General features: G+C 47.2%; 1 protein-coding gene across 1 annotated transcript in view; it reads right to left on the bottom strand.

Annotated features, from left to right (window-relative positions):
• Positions 1–21,043, bottom strand: part of LOC109909926 (contactin-associated protein-like 2) — a 286,511-nt gene that overhangs the window by 120,407 nt on the left and 145,061 nt on the right. Inside the window, exons 6-8 of the mRNA XM_031795298.1 lie at positions 20,552–20,765; positions 16,213–16,375; positions 14,558–14,664 (exon numbers count right to left, since the gene is read on the bottom strand). Of these exons, the coding sequence (XP_031651158.1) occupies positions 14,558–14,664; positions 16,213–16,375; positions 20,552–20,765 (484 nt within the window). The remainder of the gene's footprint in view (positions 1–14,557; positions 14,665–16,212; positions 16,376–20,551; positions 20,766–21,043) is intronic.

The following is a 21,043-nucleotide window of genomic DNA, read 5'->3' as shown; positions in this document are numbered from 1 at the left end:
GTCACTCTGCACCCAAATACTGACTCTGTCACTCTGCACTCAAATACTGACTCTGTCACTCTGCACCCAAATACTGACTCTGTCACTCTGCACCCAAATACTGACTCTGTCACTCTGCACCCAAATACTGACTCTGTCACTCTGCATCCAAATACTGACTGTCACTCTGCACCCAAATACTGACTCTGTCACTCTGCATCCAAATACTGACTCTGTCACTCTGCATCCAAATACTGACTGTCACTCTGCACCCAAATACTGACTCTGTCACTCTGCATCCAAATACTGACTCTGTCACTCTGCATCCAAATACTGACTCTGTCACTCTGCACCCAAATACTGACTCTGTCACTCTGCACCAAATACTGACTCTGTCACTCTGCATCCAAATACTGACTCTGTCACTCTGCACCCAAATACTGACTCTGTCACTCTGCACCCAAATACTGACTCTGTCACTCTGCACCCAAATACTGACTCTGTCACTCTGCACCAAATACTGACTCTGTCACTCTGCACCCAAATACTGACTCTGTCACTCTGCACCCAAATACTGACTCTGTCACTCTGCACCCAAATACTGACTCTGTCACTCTGCATCCAAATACTGACTGTCACTCTGCACCCAAATACTGACTCTGTCACTCTGCACTCAAATACTGACTCTGTCACTCTGCACCCAAATACTGACTCTGTCACTCTGCACCCAAATACTGACTCTGTCACTCTGCACCAAATACTGACTCTGTCACTCTGCATCCAAATACTGACTGTCACTCTGCACCCAAATACTGACTCTGTCACTCTGCATCCAAATACTGACTCTGTCACTCTGCACCCAAATACTGACTCTGTCACTCTGCACCCAAATACTGACTCTGTCACTCTGCATCCAAATACTGACTCTGTCACTCTGCATCAAATACTGACTCTGTCACTCTGCACCCAAATACTGACTCTGTCACTCTGCACCCAAATACTGACTCTGTCACTCTGCATCCAAATACTGACTCTGTCACTCTGCTTCCAAATACTGACTCTGTCACTCTGCACCCAAATACTGACTCTGTCACTCTGCACCCAAATACTGACTCTGTCACTCTGCACCCAAATACTGACTCTGTCACTCTGCATCCAAATACTGACTCTGTCACTCTGCATCCAACTACTGACTCTGTCACTCTGCACCCAAATACTGACTCTGTCACTCTGCATCCAAATACTGACTCTGTCACTCTGCAACCAAATACTGACTCTGTCACTCTGCACCACCAAATACTGACTCTGTCACTCTGCACCCAAATACTGACTCTGTCACTCTGCACCCAAATACTGACTCTGTCACTCTGCACCCAAATACTGACTCTGTCACTCTGCATCCAAATACTGACTGTCACTCTGCACCCAAATACTGACTCTGTCACTCTGCACTCAAATACTGACTCTGTCACTCTGCACCCAAATACTGACTCTGTCACTCTGCACCCAAATACTGACTCTGTCACTCTGCACTCAAATACTGACTCTGTCACTCTGCATCCAAATACTGACTGTCACTCTGCACCCAAATACTGACTCTGTCACTCTGCACCCAAATACTGACTCTGTCACTCTGCACTCAAATACTGACTCTGTCACTCTGCATCCAAATACTGACTCTGTCACTCTGCATCCAAATACTGACTCTGTCACTCTGCATCCAAATACTGACTGTCACTCTGCACCCAAATACTGACTCTGTCACTCTGCACCCAAATACTGACTCTGTCACTCTGCATCCAAATACTGACTGTCACTCTGCACCCAAATACTGACTCTGTCACTCTGCACCCAAATACTGACTCTGTCACTCTGCATCCAAATACTGACTCTGTCACTCTGCATCCAAATACTGACTCTGTCACTCTGCATCCAAAACTGACTCTGTCACTCTGCATCCAAATACTGACTCTGTCACTCTGCATCCAAATACTGACTCTGTCACTCTGCATCCAAATACTGACTGTCACTCTGCACCCAAATACTGACTCTGTCACTCTGCACCCAAATACTGACTCTGTCACTCTGCATCCAAATACTGACTCTGTCACTCTGCATCCAAATACTGACTCTGTCACTCTGCATCCAAAACTGACTCTGTCACTCTGCATCCAAATACTGACTCTGTCACTCTGCATCCAAATACTGACTCTGTCACTCTGCATCCAAATACTGACTCTGTCACTCTGCTTCCAAATACTGACTGTCACTCTCCTTCAAATACTGACTCTGTCACTCTGCATCCAAATACTGACTCTGTCACTCTGCACCCAAATACTGACTCTGTCACTCTGCACTCAAATACTGACTCTGTCACTCTGCACCCAAATACTGACTCTGTCACTCTGCACCCAAATACTGACTGTCACTCTGCACCCAAATACTGACTGTCACTCTGCACCCAAATACTGACTCTGTCACTCTGCATCCAAATACTGACTCTGTCACTCTGCACCCAAATACTGACTCTGTCACTCTGCATCCAAATACTGACTGTCACTCTGCCTTCAAATACTGACTCTGTCACTCTGCATCCCAATACTGACTCTGTCACTCTGCATACTGACTCTGTCACTCTGCACCCAAATACTGACTCTGTCACTCTGCACTCAAATACTGACTCTGTCACTCTGCACCCAAATACTGACTCTGTCACTCTGCACCCAACTACTGACTCTGTCACTCTGCACTCAAATACTGACTGTCACTCTGCACTCAAATACTGACTCTGTCACTCTGCATCCAAATACTGACTCTGTCACTCTGCTTCCAAATACTGACTCTGTCACTCTGCACCCAAATACTGACTCTGTCACTCTGCACCCAAATACTGACTCTGTCACTCTGCATCCAAATACTGACTCTGTCACTCTGCATCCAAATACTGACTCTGTCACTCTGCACCCAAATACTGACTCTGTCACTCTGCACCCAAATACTGACTCTGTCACTCTGCATCCAAATACTGACTCTGTCACTCTGCTTCCAAATACTGACTCTGTCACTCTGCACCCAAATACTGACTCTGTCACTCTGCACCCAAATACTGACTCTGTCACTCTGCACCCAAATACTGACTCTGTCACTCTGCATCCAAATACTGACTCTGTCACTCTGCATCCAAATACTGACTCTGTCACTCTGCACCCAAATACTGACTCTGTCACTCTGCATCCAAATACTGACTCTGTCACTCTGCAACCAAATACTGACTCTGTCACTCTGCACCAAATACTGACTCTGTCACTCTGCACCCAAATACTGACTCTGTCACTCTGCACCCAAATACTGACTCTGTCACTCTGCACCCAAATACTGACTCTGTCACTCTGCACCCAAATACTGACTGTCACTCTGCACCCAAATACTGACTCTGTCACTCTGCATCCAAATACTGACTCTGTCACTCTGCACCCAAATACTGACTCTGTCACTCTGCATCCAAATACTGACTGTCACTCTGCTTCAAATACTGACTCTGTCACTCTGCATCCCAAATACTGACTCTGTCACTCTGCACCCAAATACTGACTCTGTCACTCTGCACTCATATACTGACTCTGTCACTCTGCATCCAAATACGGACTCTGTCACTCTGCAACCAAATACTGACTCTGTCACTCTGCACCAAATACTGACTCTGTCACTCTGCACCCAAATACTGACTCTGTCACTCTGCACCCAAATACTGACTCTGTCACTCTGCATCCAAATACTGACTGTCACTCTGCACCCAAATACTGACTCTGTCACTCTGCACCCAAATACTGACTCTGTCACTCTGCACCCAAATACTGACTCTGTCACTCTGCACCCAAATACTGACTCTGTCACTCTGCACCAAATACTGACTCTGTCACTCTGCATCCAAATACTGACTCTGTCACTCTGCACCCAAATACTGACTCTGTCACTCTGCACCCAAATACTGACTCTGTCACTCTGCACTCAAATACTGACTCTGTCACTCTGCATCCAAATACTGACTCTGTCACTCTGCATCCAAATACTGACTCTGTCACTCTGCATCCAAATACTGACTGTCACTCTGCACCCAAATACTGACTCTGTCACTCTGCACCCAAATACTGACTCTGTCACTCTGCATCCAAATACTGACTGTCACTCTGCACCCAAATACTGACTCTGTCACTCTGCACCCAAATACTGACTCTGTCACTCTGCATCCAAATACTGACTCTGTCACTCTGCATCCAAATACTGACTCTGTCACTCTGCATCCAAATACTGACTCTGTCACTCTGCATCCAAATACTGACTCTGTCACTCTGCATCCAAATACTGACTCTGTCACTCTGCATCCAAATACTGACTGTCACTCTGCACCCAAATACTGACTCTGTCACTCTGCACCCAAATACTGACTCTGTCACTCTGCATCCAAATACTGACTCTGTCACTCTGCATCCAAATACTGACTCTGTCACTCTGCATCCAAATACTGACTCTGTCACTCTGCATCCAAATACTGACTCTGTCACTCTGCATCCAAATACTGACTCTGTCACTCTGCATCCAAATACTGACTCTGTCACTCTGCATCCAAATACTGACTGTCACTCTGCCTTCAAATACTGACTCTGTCACTCTGCATCCAAATACTGACTCTGTCACTCTGCATCCAAATACTGACTCTGTCACTTATACACATCTAGATGTGTATAAGAGACAGCTGCACTCAAATACTGACTCTGTCACTCTGCACCCAAATACTGACTCTGTCACTCTGCACCCAAATACTGACTCTGTCACTCTGCACCCAAATACTGACTGTCACTCTGCACCCAAATACTGACTCTGTCACTCTGCATCCAAATACTGACTCTGTCACTCTGCACCCAAATACTGACTCTGTCACTCTGCATCCAAATACTGACTGTCACTCTCCTTCAAATACTGACTCTGTCACTCTGCATCCAAATACTGACTCTGTCACTCTGCACCCAAATACTGACTCTGTCACTCTGCACTCTGCAAATACTGACTCTGTCACTCTGCACCCAAATACTGACTCTGTCACTCTGCACCCAAATACTGACTCTGTCACTCTGCACCAAATACTGACTGTCACTCTGCACTCAAATACTGACTCTGTCACTCTGCATCCAAATACTGACTCTGTCACTCTGCATCCAAATACTGACTCTGTCACTCTGCACCCAAATACTGACTCTGTCACTCTGCACCAAATACTGACTCTGTCACTCTGCATCCAAATACTGACTCTGTCACTCTGCATCCAAATACTGACTCTGTCACTCTGCACCCAAATACTGACTCTGTCACTCTGCACCCAAATACTGACTCTGTCACTCTGCATCCAAATACTGACTCTGTCACTCTGCTTCCAAATACTGACTCTGTCACTCTGCACCCAAATACTGACTCTGTCACTCTGCACCCAAATACTGACTCTGTCACTCTGCACCCAAATACTGACTCTGTCACTCTGCATCCAAATACTGACTCTGTCACTCTGCATCCAAATACTGACTCTGTCACTCTGCACCCAAATACTGACTCTGTCACTCTGCATCCAAATACTGACTCTGTCACTCTGCATCCAAATACTGACTCTGTCACTCTGCACCAAATACTGACTCTGTCACTCTGCATCCAAATACTGACTCTGTCACTCTGCACCCAAATACTGACTCTGTCACTCTGCACCCAAATACTGACTCTGTCACTCTGCACCCAAATACTGACTCTGTCACTCTGCACCCAAATACTGACTCTGTCACTCTGCATCCAAATACTGACTCTGTCACTCTGCATCCAAATACTGACTCTGTCACTCTGCACCCAAATACTGACTCTGTCACTCTGCATCCAAATACTGACTGTCACTCTGCATTCAAATACTGACTCTGTCACTCTGCATCCAAATACTGACTCTGTCACTCTGCACCCAAATACTGACTCTGTCACTCTGCACCCAAATACTGACTCTGTCACTCTGCACCCAAATACTGACTCTGTCACTCTGCACCCAAATACTGACTCTGTCACTCTGCACCAAATACTGACTGTCACTCTGCACCCAAATACTGACTCTGTCACTCTGCATCAAATACTGACTCTGTCACTCTGCACCCAAATACTGACTCTGTCACTCTGCACCCAAATACTGACTCTGTCACTCTGCACCCAAATACTGACTCTGTCACTCTGCATCCAAATACTGACTGTCACTCTGCACCCAAATACTGACTCTGTCACTCTGCACCCAAATACTGACTCTGTCACTCTGCACCCAAATACTGACTCTGTCACTCTGCACCCAAATACTGACTCTGTCACTCTGCATCCAAATACTGACTCTGTCACTCTGCATCCAAACTACTGACTCTGTTCACTCTGCACCCAACTACTGACTCTGTCACTCTGCACCCAAATACTGACTCTGTCACTCTGCATCCAATACCGGACTCTGTCACTCTGCTTCCAAATACTGACTCTGTTCACTCTGCACCAAATACTGAATCTGTCACTCTGCACCCAAATACTGACTCTGTCACTCTGCACCCCAAATACTGACTCTGTCACTCTGCATCCAAATACTGACTCTGTCACTCTGCATCCAACTACTGACTCTGTCACTCTGCACCCAAATACTGACTCTGTCACTCTGCATCCAAATACGGACTCTGTCACTCTGCAACCAAATACTGACTCTGTCCACTCTGCACCAAAATACTGACTCTGTCACTCTGCACCCAAATACTGACTCTGTCACTCTGCACCCAAATACTGACTCTGTCACTCTGCACCCAAATACTGACTCTGTCACTCTGCATCCAAATACTGACTGTCACTCTGCACCCAAATACTGACTCTGTCACCTCTGCACTCAAATACTGACTCTGTCTCACTCTGCACCCAAATACTGACTCTGTCACTCTGCACCCAAATACTGACTCTGTCACTTGCACTCAAATACTGACTCTGTCACTCTGCATCCAAATAATGACTGTTCACTTAGCACCCAAATACTGACTCTGTCACTCTGCAACCCAAATACTGACTCTGTCACTCTGCACTCAAATACTGACTCTGTCACTCTGCATCCAAACACTGACTCTGTCACTCTGCATCCAAATACTGACTCTGTCACTCTGCATCCAAATACTGACTGTCACTCTGCACCCAAATACTGACTCTGTCACTCTGCACCCAAATAACTGACTCTGTCACTCTGCAATCCAAATACTGACTGTCACTCTGCACCCAAATACTGACTCTGTCACTCTGCACCCAAATACTGACTCTGTCACTCTGCATCCAAACACTGACTCTGTCACTCTGCATCCAAATACTGACTCTGTCACTCTGCATCCAAAAACGGACTCTGTCACTCTGCATCCAAATACTGACTCTGTCACTCTGCATCCAAATACTGACTCTGTCACTCTGCATCCAAATACTGACTGTCACTCTGCACCCTAATACTGACTCTGTCGCTCTGCACCCAAATACTGACTCTGTCACTCTGCATCCAAACACTGACTCTGTCACTCTGCATCCAAATACTGACTCTGTCACTCTGCATCCAAAAACGGACTCTGTCACTCTGCATCCAAATACTGACTCTGTCACTCTGCATCCAAATACTGAGTCTGTCACTCTGCATCCAAATACTGAGTCTGTCACTCTGCTTCCAAATACTGACTGTCACTCTCCTTCAGAATACTGTCTCTGTTACTCTGCATCCAAATACTGACTCTGTCACTCTGCACCCAAATACTGACTCTGTCACTCTGCCTCAAATACTGACTCTGTCACTCTGCACCCAAATACTGACTCTGTCACTCTGCACCCAAATACTGACTCTCCTTCAGAATACTGTCTCTGTTACTCTGCATCCAAATACTGACTCTGTCACTCTGCACCCAAATACTGACTCTGTCACTCTGCACTCAAATACTGTCTCTGTCACTCTGCACCCAAATACTGACTCTGTCACTCTGCACCCAAATACTGACTCTGTCACTCTGCACCCAAATACTGACTCTGTCACTCTGCATCCAAATACTGACTGTCATTCTGCACCCAAATACTGACTCTGTCACTCTGCATCCAAATACTGACTCTGTCACTCTGCATCCAAATACTGACTGTCACTCTGCACCCAAATACTGACTCTGTCACTCTGCATCCAAATACTGACTGTCACTCTCCTTCCAAATACTGACTCTGTCACTCTGCACCCAAATACTGAATCTGTCACTCTGCACCCAAATACTGACTCTGTCACTCTGCACCCAAATACGGACTCTGTCACTCTGCATCCAAATACTGACTCTGTCACTCTGCATCCAACTACTGACTCTGTCACTCTGCACCCAACTACTGACTCTGTCACTCTGCACCCAAATACTGACTCTGTCACTCTGCATCCAAATACAGACTCTGTCACTCTGCAACCAAATACTGACTCTGTCACTCTGCACCAAAATACTGACTCTGTCACTCTGCACCCAAATACTGACTCTGTCACTCTGCACCCAAATACTGACTCTGTCACTCTGCACCCAAATACTGACTCTGTCACTCTGCACCCAAATACTGACTGTCACTCTGCACCCAAATACTGACTCTGTCACTCTGCATCCAAATACTGACTCTGTCACTCTGCACCCAAATACTGACTCTGTCACTCTGCATCCAAATACTGACTGTCACTCTCCTTCAGAATACTGTCTCTGTTACTCTGCATCCGCATACTGACTCTGTCACTCTGCACCCAAATACTGACTCTGTCACTCTGCACTCATATACTGACTCTGTCACTCTGCACCCAAATACTGACTCTGTCACTCTGCTTCCAAATACTGACTCTGTCACTCTGCACCCAAATACTGACTCTGTCACTCTGCACCCAAATACTGACTCTGTCACTCTGCATCCAAATACTGACTCTGTCACTCTGCATCCAACTACTGACTCTGTCACTCTGCACCCAACTACTGACTCTGTCACTCTGCACCCAAATACTGACTCTGTCACTCTGCATCCAAATACGGACTCTGTCACTCTGCTTCCAAATACTGACTCTGTCACTCTGCACCCAAATACTGAATCTGTCACTCTGCACCCAAATACTGACTCTGTCACTCTGCACCCAAATACTGACTCTGTCACTCTGCATCCAAATACTGACTCTGTCACTCTGCATCCAACTACTGACTCTGTCACTCTGCACCCAAATACTGACTCTGTCACTTTGCATCCAAATACGGACTCTGTCACTCTGCAACCAAATACTGACTCTGTCACTCTGCACCAAAATACTGACTCTGTCACTCTGCACCCAAATACTGACTCTGTCACTCTGCACCCAAATACTGACTCTGTCACTCTGCACCCAAATACTGACTCTGTCACTCTGCATCCAAATACTGACTGTCACTCTGCACCCAAATACTGACTCTGTCACTCTGCACTCAAATACTGACTCTGTCACTCTGCACCCAAATACTGACTCTGTCACTCTGCACCCAAATACTGACTCTGTCACTTGCACTCAAATACTGACTCTGTCACTCTGCATCCAAATAATGACTGTCACTTAGCACCCAAATACTGACTCTGTCACTCTGCACCCAAATACTGACTCTGTCACTCTGCACTCAAATACTGACTCTGTCACTCTGCATCCAAACACTGACTCTGTCACTCTGCATCCAAATACTGACTCTGTCACTCTGCATCCAAATACTGACTGTCACTCTGCACCCAAATACTGACTCTGTCACTCTGCACCCAAATACTGACTCTGTCACTCTGCATCCAAATACTGACTGTCACTCTGCACCCAAATACTGACTCTGTCACTCTGCACCCAAATACTGACTCTGTCACTCTGCATCCAAACACTGACTCTGTCACTCTGCATCCAAATACTGACTCTGTCACTCTGCATCCAAAAACGGACTCTGTCACTCTGCATCCAAATACTGACTCTGTCACTCTGCATCCAAATACTGACTCTGTCACTCTGCATCCAAATACTGACTGTCACTCTGCACCCTAATACTGACTCTGTCGCTCTGCACCCAAATACTGACTCTGTCACTCTGCATCCAAACACTGACTCTGTCACTCTGCATCCAAATACTGACTCTGTCACTCTGCATCCAAAAACGGACTCTGTCACTCTGCATCCAAATACTGACTCTGTCACTCTGCATCCAAATACTGAGTCTGTCACTCTGCATCCAAATACTGAGTCTGTCACTCTGCTTCCAAATACTGACTGTCACTCTCCTTCAGAATACTGTCTCTGTTACTCTGCATCCAAATACTGACTCTGTCACTCTGCACCCAAATACTGACTCTGTCACTCTGCACTCAAATACTGACTCTGTCACTCTGCACCCAAATACTGACTCTGTCACTCTGCACCCAAATACTGACTGTCACTCTGCACCCAAATACTGACTGTCACTCTGCACCCAAATACTGACTCTGTCACTCTGCATCCAAATACTGACTCTGTCACTCTGCACCCAAATACTGACTCTGTCACTCTGCATCCAAATACTGACTGTCACTCTCCTTCAGAATACTGTCTCTGTTACTCTGCATCCGCATACTGACTCTGTCACTCTGCACCCAAATACTGACTCTGTCACTCTGCACTCATATACTGACTCTGTCACTCTGCACCCAAATACTGACTCTGTCACTCTGCACCCAACTACTGACTCTGTCACTCTGCACTCAAATACTGACTGTCACTCTGCACTCAAATACTGACTCTGTCACTCTGCATCCAAATACTGACTCTGTCACTCTGCTTCCAAATACTGACTCTGTCACTCTGCACCCAAATACTGACTCTGTCACTCTGCACCCAAATACTGACTCTGTCACTCTGCATCCAAATACTGACTCTGTCACTCTGCATCCAACTACTGACTCTGTCACTCTGCACCCAACTACTGACTCTGTCACTCTGCACCCAAATACTGACTCTGTCACTCTGCATCCAAATACGGACTCTGTCACTCTGCTTCCAAATACTGACTCTGTCACTCTGCACCCAAATACTGAATCTGTCACTCTGCACCCAAATACTGACTCTGTCACTCTGCACCCAAATACTGACTCTGTCACTCTGCATCCAAATACTGACTCTGTCACTCTGCATCCAACTACTGACTCTGTCACTCTGCACCCAAATACTGACTCTGTCACTCTGCATCCAAATACGGACTCTGTCACTCTGCAACCAAATACTGACTCTGTCACTCTGCACCAAAATACTGACTCTGTCACTCTGCACCCAAATACTGACTCTGTCACTCTGCACCCAAATACTGACTCTGTCACTCTGCACCCAAATACTGACTCTGTCACTCTGCACCCAAATACTGACTGTCACTCTGCACCCAAATACTGACTCTGTCACTCTGCATCCAAATACTGACTCTGTCACTCTGCACCCAAATACTGACTCTGTCACTCTGCATCCAAATACTGACTGTCACTCTCCTTCAGAATACTGTCTCTGTTACTCTGCATCCGCATACTGACTCTGTCACTCTGCACCCAAATACTGACTCTGTCACTCTGCACTCATATACTGACTCTGTCACTCTGCACCCAAATACTGACTCTGTCACTCTGCACCCAACTACTGACTCTGTCACTCTGCACTCAAATACTGACTGTCACTCTGCACTCAAATACTGACTCTGTCACTCTGCATCCAAATACTGACTCTGTCACTCTGCTTCCAATACTGACTCTGTCACTCTGCACCCAAATACTGACTCTGTCACTCTGCACCCAAATACTGACTCTGTCACTCTGCATCCAAATACTGACTCTGTCACTCTGCATCCAACTACTGACTCTGTCACTCTGCACCCAACTACTGACTCTGTCACTCTGCATCCAAATACGGACTCTGTCACTCTGCTTCCAAATACTGACTCTGTCACTCTGCACCCAAATACTGAATCTGTCACTCTGCACCCAAATACTGACTCTGTCACTCTGCACCCAAATACTGACTCTGTCACTCTGCATCCAAATACTGACTCTGTCACTCTGCATCCAACTACTGACTCTGTCACTCTGCACCCAAATACTGACTCTGTCACTCTGCATCCAAATACGGACTCTGTCACTCTGCAACCAAATACTGACTCTGTCACTCTGCACCAAAATACTGACTCTGTCACTCTGCACCCAAATACTGACTCTGTCACTCTGCACCCAAATACTGACTCTGTCACTCTGCACCCAAATACTGACTCTGTCACTCTGCATCCAAATACTGACTGTCACTCTGCACCCAAATACTGACTCTGTCACTCTGCACTCAAATACTGACTCTGTCACTCTGCACCCAAATACTGACTCTGTCACTCTGCACCCAAATACTGACTCTGTCACTTGCACTCGAATACTGACTCTGTCACTCTGCATCCAAATAATGACTGTCACTTAGCACCCAAATACTGACTCTGTCACTCTGCACCCAAATACTGACTCTGTCACTCTGCACTCAAATACTGACTCTGTCACTCTGCATCCAAACACTGACTCTGTCACTCTGCATCCAAATACTGACTCTGTCACTCTGCATCCAAATACTGACTGTCACTCTGCACCCAAATACTGACTCTGTCACTCTGCACCCAAATACTGACTCTGTCACTCTCCATCCAAACACTGACTCTGTCACTCTGCATCCAAATACTGACTCTGTCACTCTGCATCCAAAAACAGACTCTGTCACTCTGCATCCAAATACTGAGTCTGTCACTCTGCATCCAAATACTGAGTCTGTCACTCTGCTTCCAAATACTGACTGTCACTCTCCTTCAGAATACTGTCTCTGTTACTCTGCATCCAAATACTGACTCTGTCACTCTGCACCCAAATACTGACTCTGTCACTCTGCTTCCAAATACTGACTGTCACTCTCCTTCAGAATACTGTCTCTGTTACTCTGCATCCAAATACTGACTCTGTCACTCTGCACCCAAATACTGACTCTGTCACTCTGCACTCAAATACTGACTCTGTCACTCTGCACCCAAATACTGACTCTGTCACTCTGCACCCAAATACTGACTCTGTCACTCTGCACCCAAATACTGACTCTGTCACTCTGCATCCAAATACTGACTGTCATTCTGCACCCAAATACTGACTCTGTCACTCTGCATCCAAATACTGACTCTGTCACTCTGCATCCAAATACTGACTCTGTCACTCTGCATCCAAATACTGACTGTCACTCTGCACCCAAATACTGACTCTGTCACTCTGCATCCAAATACTGACTGTCACTCTGCACCCAAATACTGACTCTGTCACTCTGCACCCAAATACTGAATCTGTCACTCTGCACCCAAATACTGACTCTGTCACTCTGCACCCAAATACGGACTCTGTCACTCTGCATCCAAATACTGACTCTGTCACTCTGCATCCAACTACTGACTCTGTCACTCTGCACCCAACTACTGACTCTGTCACTCTGCACCCAAATACTGACTCTGTCACTCTGCATCCAAATACAGACTCTGTCACGCTGCAACCAAATACTGACTCTGTCACTCTGCACCAAAATACTGACTCTGTCACTCTGCACCCAAATACTGACTCTGTCACTCTGCACCCAAATACTGACTCTGTCACTCTGCACCCAAATACTGACTCTGTCACTCTGCATCCAAATACTGACTGTCACTCTGCACCCAAATACTGACTCTGTCACTCTGCACTCAAATACTGACTCTGTCACTCTGCACCCAAATACTGACTCTGTCACTCTGCACCCAAATACTGACTCTGTCACTTGCACTCAAATACTGACTCTGTCACTCTGCATCCAAATAATGACTGTCACTTAGCACCCAAATACTGACTCTGTCACTCTGCACCCAAATACTGACTCTGTCACTCTGCACTCAAATACTGACTCTGTCACTCTGCTTCCAAATACTGACAGAAAAACAGAAACTTTTGGTTGTCTCACATACTGTCTGCCAAACACATACTTTCACTCCTTGCATGCACACGCAAGCACACATACACACACAAACACACACACACACACACACACACACACACAGCTTGAGTGATAGCCTGGTGATGGTGTTTGAGTTAAGATGAGAATAGGATTTATGTTTCAGTAGAGAGAGAGACTTTCAGTTAGACTCTGATGAAGACATGACCTTCTCTGCCTGTATGTTCCTTACATCTCTTTCTCACTACTTTCTTTGTACAAGAGGTTTCAATTATTTTAATCCAGTAAATCTGAAAATAAAATAAAGTCATTTCAAAAGCTCACACACACACACACACACACACACACACACACACACACACACACACACACACACACACACACACACACACACACACACACACACACACACACACACACACACCACACACACACACCACACACACACACACACACACACACACACACACACACTCACACACAGACAGACACACACACACTCACAAGTGTGGCAGGTGGCTCCAGTGTATCCGGTTCCGTCGCATGTGCAGCTAAACCTGTCCCAGGTCTGTTTACACCTGCCTCCATGCTCACAATGGTTAGGCATACACCTAGAGAGAAAGGTGGAAAGGGGAAGGGAGGATGGGGGAGAGAGGTGGGATAGGGAAAGAGAGAGATGGAGATGGAGAGAGAAAAATAAATATTCACTCAGCATTTTTAAATGTTTTGGTATTCACCATAGACTATTTCCTATGCCATTATAAGTTTCCCTCAAAAACATTGATATTAATTTATTTCCAACAGAAACATGTTTTGATGTGTGAGCTGAATGAAATGTCCCCAGGCTTCAGTCAAAAGTGTTACTGCCCCAGGGTTAGCTTTCACAAACATCCTCCAGACATGCACTGGCCTTCTGTATCAGAATGTAAATTCCTGCTTGTAAATCCAGGGAGGACAAAACAGAAGCTTGCCACTTGAAAAGAAAGCAAAGTGATCAAACCCCCTCCAACGCTGTTCACTCAGATGAAAAGGGGCTTTATAACACTTAGAGGAAGTCGGCTAGAAAAGACAGTGAAGTATTGCAGCTATTGGAGCCTCTGAAACATTCTCCGTACCTTGGGGTATCCAAGCGGAAAAATAGCATTCCCGCTATGGATAAAGACAAGACTATCAGTGCTCTCAACTCACAATCGCATTACGAAACTGGTGTTAAATCAAGGCTGGATAATTCCCTACTCAGTACAGACACACACACGTGTATGTGTATGTGCATGTGCATGTGTATGTGTGAGAGAGAGGAACGAGTGGGTGACAGGGAAAGAGGGAGAGATTGAAGGAGAGTAAGAGAGAACAGAAGGGGTGGAAGACAGACAGACTGACAGACAGAGAGAGAGAGAGAGAGAAAGCTTAGCATTTTGAATCTGTTCTAAAGCAGACCAATTCTGCAGCTGTAAGAATAGAGTGCTTTTACCATGGTGAGGAGGTGGAGGGACCTTGGAACAAAGGAGACATGAAAGCAAGAATTAAACGTCTAAATCAAGACAATCCCTGTTCTGAATCGTCCCGAAGCCAAGCTCTTCTTTGTACAGCAAGGAAAGCATCGGTTTGTGTTTGTACAATGACCGACACTGATCTCTGTGTGTGCTGTATGTTGTGCTGAACATGTTTAGGTAAACAATCAGAAATAAAGGGTGCTTTTCCATGTCTTTTTGTGTCTCAGTGCAAATACGGCAGTGATGCTTCTGTAACCAGTGGTCTCCACAACCCAACGTATCGCAAATGTTAACCTTAAAAAAAATGTAAGGAATGAAACCAACCTCTCCAAAGTCAGATATTATAGATACTATTGATGCGTTCATTCTATCAATTCAATAAATGTATGCAATTAACAAAAACTGTTGTCAAAGTTTAATGTAACAGCTGCAGCATCACAGAGATGCTGATCCGAGAGAGAGATTTCATATTTATATGACTGAGAAAATGTGGGCCACCTGCAATCAGAAGTACAATACAATGTATTCGCCTGGAGAAATATTAATAAATATATATATATCTCTAGTGACCATCAGCTCTCTGACCTCATTATTAGTTCAAACATCAAACATTTGAAAAATAAACATACACACCAAAGATCTTATGTGTTTGTTTGGGTCTCTTACCTGTCTATAATGGCACACATGTCTAAGCTGACGTTCTCAAATGCTCCCACCATGCCTTTCTCCACGGCATGCATATCAGCCGGCTGATCGTCCAATAGAATTGCCTGCATGCAGCCCTGAAACGACTTCTGGGTGGGTGGGGCTAAGGTAGGCAGGAAGTACCCTGAGAGAGAGAAAGAGGCGAGAGAGAGAGAGAGAGAGAGAGAGAGAGAGAGAGAGAGAGAGAGAGAGAGAGGAGAGGGGAAAGAGAAAGAGAAAGAGAAAGAGAAAGAGAGGGGATAGAAAGAGAGGGTGAGGGGTTGAGAGAGAGAGGAGAGGCGATGGGGGAGCAGAGGGGGAGAAAGGGAGAGCTATAAAACACAGAGGACATCTCCATCATTAAAGTGTAACAGTCTGTCAGACATGATGTCAATCAACCTCATGGCCATCGCACTACATGACTTACTATTGAGGCAAACCTGTCTAGGTGTGTGTGATTGTGTGTGATTGTGTGTGTGTGTGTGTGTGTGTGTGTGTGTGTATGTGTGTGTGTGTGTTTTCAGCACTCATTTTGTGTATGGGATTTCTTCCAAACGTTTCTCAAGTCACCACCACCATCTGTCTCAACTGTCTCCACCCCTGCCTCCTACTGCCTACCAAAGAGAGAAAGAAAGAGAGAAAGAAAGAGAGAGAGAGAGCGACAGAGAGAGACAGAGAGAGAAAAGAATGACAGAGAAAAAGAAAGAAAGAGAGAGAGAATACATAAAGAGAAAGCTAGAGGGAATATATAAAAAGAAAGCTAGAAAGGAAGGGAGAGGGGCAGTCTCATTGGTACTGGTTCTGGTTCTACATTCCCAGTGGGCTCCATCAGCCTGCAATCAGATTCCCCGCTGACCTGCAGCAGCATCAGAGCAGACATACAGGACCAGAGTAGAGTCCCATCCAAACATCCACCCCCCAGGACAAGAGTAGAGTCCCATCCTAACATTCACCCCCCAGGACCAGAGTAGAGTCCCATCCAAACATTCACCCCCCAGGATCAGAGCAGAGTCCCATCCAAACGTCCACCCCCCAGGACAAGAGTAGAGTCCCATCCTAACATTCACCCCCCAGGACCAGAGCAGAGTCCCATCCTAACATTCACACCCCAGGACCAGAGTAGAGTCCCATCCAAACATTCACCCCCAGGACCAGAGTAGAGTCCCATCCAAACATTCACCCCCCAGGACCAGAGCAGAGTCCCATCCAAACATCCACCCCCCAGGACAAGAGTAGAGTCCCATCCTAACATTCACCCCCCAGGACCAGAGCAGAGTCCCATCCTAACATTCACACCCCAGGACCAGAGTAGAGTCCCATCCAAACATTCACCCCCTAGGACCAGAGTAGAGTCCCATCCTAACATTCACCTCACAGGACCAGAGTAGAGTCCCATCCAAACATTCACCCCCCAGGACCAGAGCAGAGTCCCATCCAAACATCCACCCCCCAGGACCAGAGCAGAGTCCCATCCAAACATTCACCCCCTAGGACCAGAGTAGAGTCCCATCCTAACATTCACCTCACAGGACCAGAGCAGAGTCCCATCCAAACATCCACCCCCCAGGACCAGAGTAGAGTCCCATCCTAACATTCACCCCCCCCAGGACCAGAGTAGAGTCCCATCCTAACATTCACCCCCCAGGACCAGAGTAGAGTCCCATCCTAACATTCACTCCCCAGGACCAGCGTAGGGTCCAATCCTAACATTCACCCCCCAGGACCAGAGTAGAGTCCCATCCAAACATTCACCCCCCAGGACCAGAGCAGAGTCCCATCCAAACATCCACCCCCCAGGACAAGAGTAGAGTCCCATCCTAACATTCACCCCCCAGGACCAGCGTAGGGTCCAATCCTAACATTCACCCCCCAGGACCAGAGTAGAGTCCCATCCAAACATTCACCCCCCAGGACCAGAGCAGAGTCCCATCCAAACATCCACGCCCCAGGACAAGAGTAGAGTCCCATCCTAACATTCACCCCCCAGGACCAGAGCAGAGTCCCATCCTAACATTCACACCCCAGGACCAGAGTAGAGTCCCATCCAAACATCCACCCCCAGGACCAGAGTAGAGTCCCATCCTAACATTCACCCCCCCCCCCCCCCAGGACCAGAGTAGAGTCCCATCCTAACATTCACCCCCCAGGACCAGAGTAGAGTCCCATCCTAACATTCACCCCCCAGGACCAGCGTAGGGTCCAATCCTAACATTCACCCCCCAGGACCAGAGTAGAGTCCCATCCAAACATTCACCCCCCAGGACCTGAGCAGAGTCCCATCCTAACATTCAACCACTCCCCAGGACCAGAGTAGAGTCCCATCCTAACATTCACCCCCCAGGACCAGCGTAGGGTCCAATCCTAACATTCACCCCCCAGGACCAGAGTAGAGTCCCATCCAAACATTCACCCCCCAGGACCAGAGTAGTCCCATCCTAACATTCATCCCCCCCAGGACCAGAGTAGAGTCCCATCCTAACATTCAATCCCCCCCCCAGGACCAGAGTAGAGTCCCATCCAAACATTCACCCCCCAGGACCAGAGTAGGGTCCAGTCCTAACATTCACCCCCAGGACCAGAGCAGAGTCCCATCCTAACATTCACCCCCCAGGACCAGAGTATAGTCCCATCCTAACATTCACCCCCCAGGACCAGAGTAGAGTCCCATCCTAACATCCACCCCCCAGGACCAGAGTAGTCCCATCCTAACATTCATCCCCCCAGGACCAGAGTAGAGTCCCATCCTAACATTCACCCCCCAGGACCAGAGTAGAGTCCCATCCTAACATTCACCCCCCAGGACCTGAGCAGAGTCCCATCCTAACATTCACCCCCCAGGACCAGAGTAGGGTCCAGTCCTAACATTCACCCCCCAGGACCAGAGTAGAGTCCCATCCTAACATTCACCCCCCAGGACCAGAGTAGGGTCCAATACTAACATTCACCCCCCAGGACCAGAGTAGAGTCCCATCCAAACATTCACCCCCCAGGACCAGAGTAGGGTCCAGTCCTAACATTCACACCCCAGGACCAGAGTAGGGTCCCATCCTAACATTCACCCCCCAGGACCAGAGTAGGGTCCAGTCCTAACATTCACACCCCAGGACCAGAGTAGGGTCCCATCCTAACATTCACCCCCCAGGACCAGAGTAGAGTCCCATCCTAACATTCACCCCCAGGACAAGAGTAGAGTCCCATCCTAACATTCACCCACCCCCCAGGACCAGAGTAGAGTCCCATCCTAACATTCACCCCCCAGGACCAGAGTAGAGTCCCATCCTAACATTCACCCCCCAGGACCAGAGTAGAGTCCCATCCTAACATTCACCCCCCAGGACCAGAGTAGAGTCCCATCCTAACATTCACCCCCCAGGACCAGAGTAGTCCCATCCTAACATTCATCCCCCCAGGACCAGAGTAGAGTCCCATCCTAACATTCACCCCCAGGACCAGAGTAGAGTCCCATCCTAACATTCACCCCCCAGGACCAGAGTAGAGTCCCATCCTAACATTCACCCCCCAGGACCAGAGTAGTCCCATCCTAACATTCACCCCCCACCCCCAGGACCAGAGCAGAGTCCCATCCTAACATCCACCCCCCAGGACCAGAGCAGATGGAATGGGACCAATGGAGCCAATCTCTTCAGAGAAGCCAAGTCCCTCTGGAATCAGGCCACATCTCACATCTCAGATCTTAGATCTCACTGGAGTATGTCTGGGGCTTTCTGTCAGTTATATTTCTCCTCTACCTGGCCAACTGCCATAGTGTGTGTGTGTGTGTTCAAGTGTGTAGATATGGAAAGAGGAGACAGAAGGGTTTATTGAAGCTCAGTCAGGAAACAACCTATCCAAAACACACACACACACACACACACACACACACACACACACACACACACACACACACACACACACACACACACACACACACACACACACACACACACACACACACACACACACAGCGTGGTCCTTTCAGAGGCAGCAGTCAGATTAATGAGAACCTCTGTGTCTCATGTTTAATGTATGAGCAGCCAGGCAGGGCAGAGGAGGGGATGTGTGCGTATTGAGTTCTAGAGTTCCCCTGTGAACTTCTTTTCCTCCAATAACCCCAGCACAGATGTCCTAAACTTTTCTGCCTGAGTTCAATATGTCATGTGTAGTATCATAGACAACTCACGGTCTGGTTCAAAGCACATGATGAAATGTTGGTATAGTATTTGACAATAATTGATGTTTATTTTCTAAGGACAGTAAAAGAATGCAGAACATATCCTCTGATGGAGTGTTGTTCTGTGATTTCACCCCCCCCCCCCCTCACCTCCCAGGTGGTATGTTCCCCCGGTCCTGATGGTGATAGGTGTGGTGGTTCGGATCGCTGATGCCTCGTCACCATCGATTGTCAACAAGACCGAGTTCTCCTTAGCAACCAGACGCACCGTGTGCCATTGGCCGTCGTTAAGAACCGAACCTGAAGATGAGAGGAGAGGAAAACACACATACACACGCACGCACACACACACACACACACACACGCACACACGCACACACACAAACATCTCTGGTCAGAGTGGTTAATTAGTAAAGGCCCCCTGTCAAGTCTCAGAAGCCCACTGCATGCTGGGGTCCAGTCAACTATGTGAAAGGGCTTTCAGCTCCAACAGAGCTCAAGGAGGCTGCTGCTAGACACACACACACACACACACACACACACACACACACACACACACAGACACACACACACACACACATACACATACAGAGGAGGGCAGGAAAGAGAGGAGGGGTAGAGAGGAAGAGATAGGAGGAGACA

This window comes from Oncorhynchus kisutch, linkage group LG18 (genome assembly GCF_002021735.2).
Source record: "Oncorhynchus kisutch isolate 150728-3 linkage group LG18, Okis_V2, whole genome shotgun sequence".
Taxonomy (NCBI): Eukaryota; Metazoa; Chordata; class Actinopteri; order Salmoniformes; family Salmonidae; genus Oncorhynchus; species Oncorhynchus kisutch.
The sequence above is the reverse complement of the archived record's forward strand: the minus strand, read 5'-3'. Positions and strand labels throughout refer to the sequence as shown.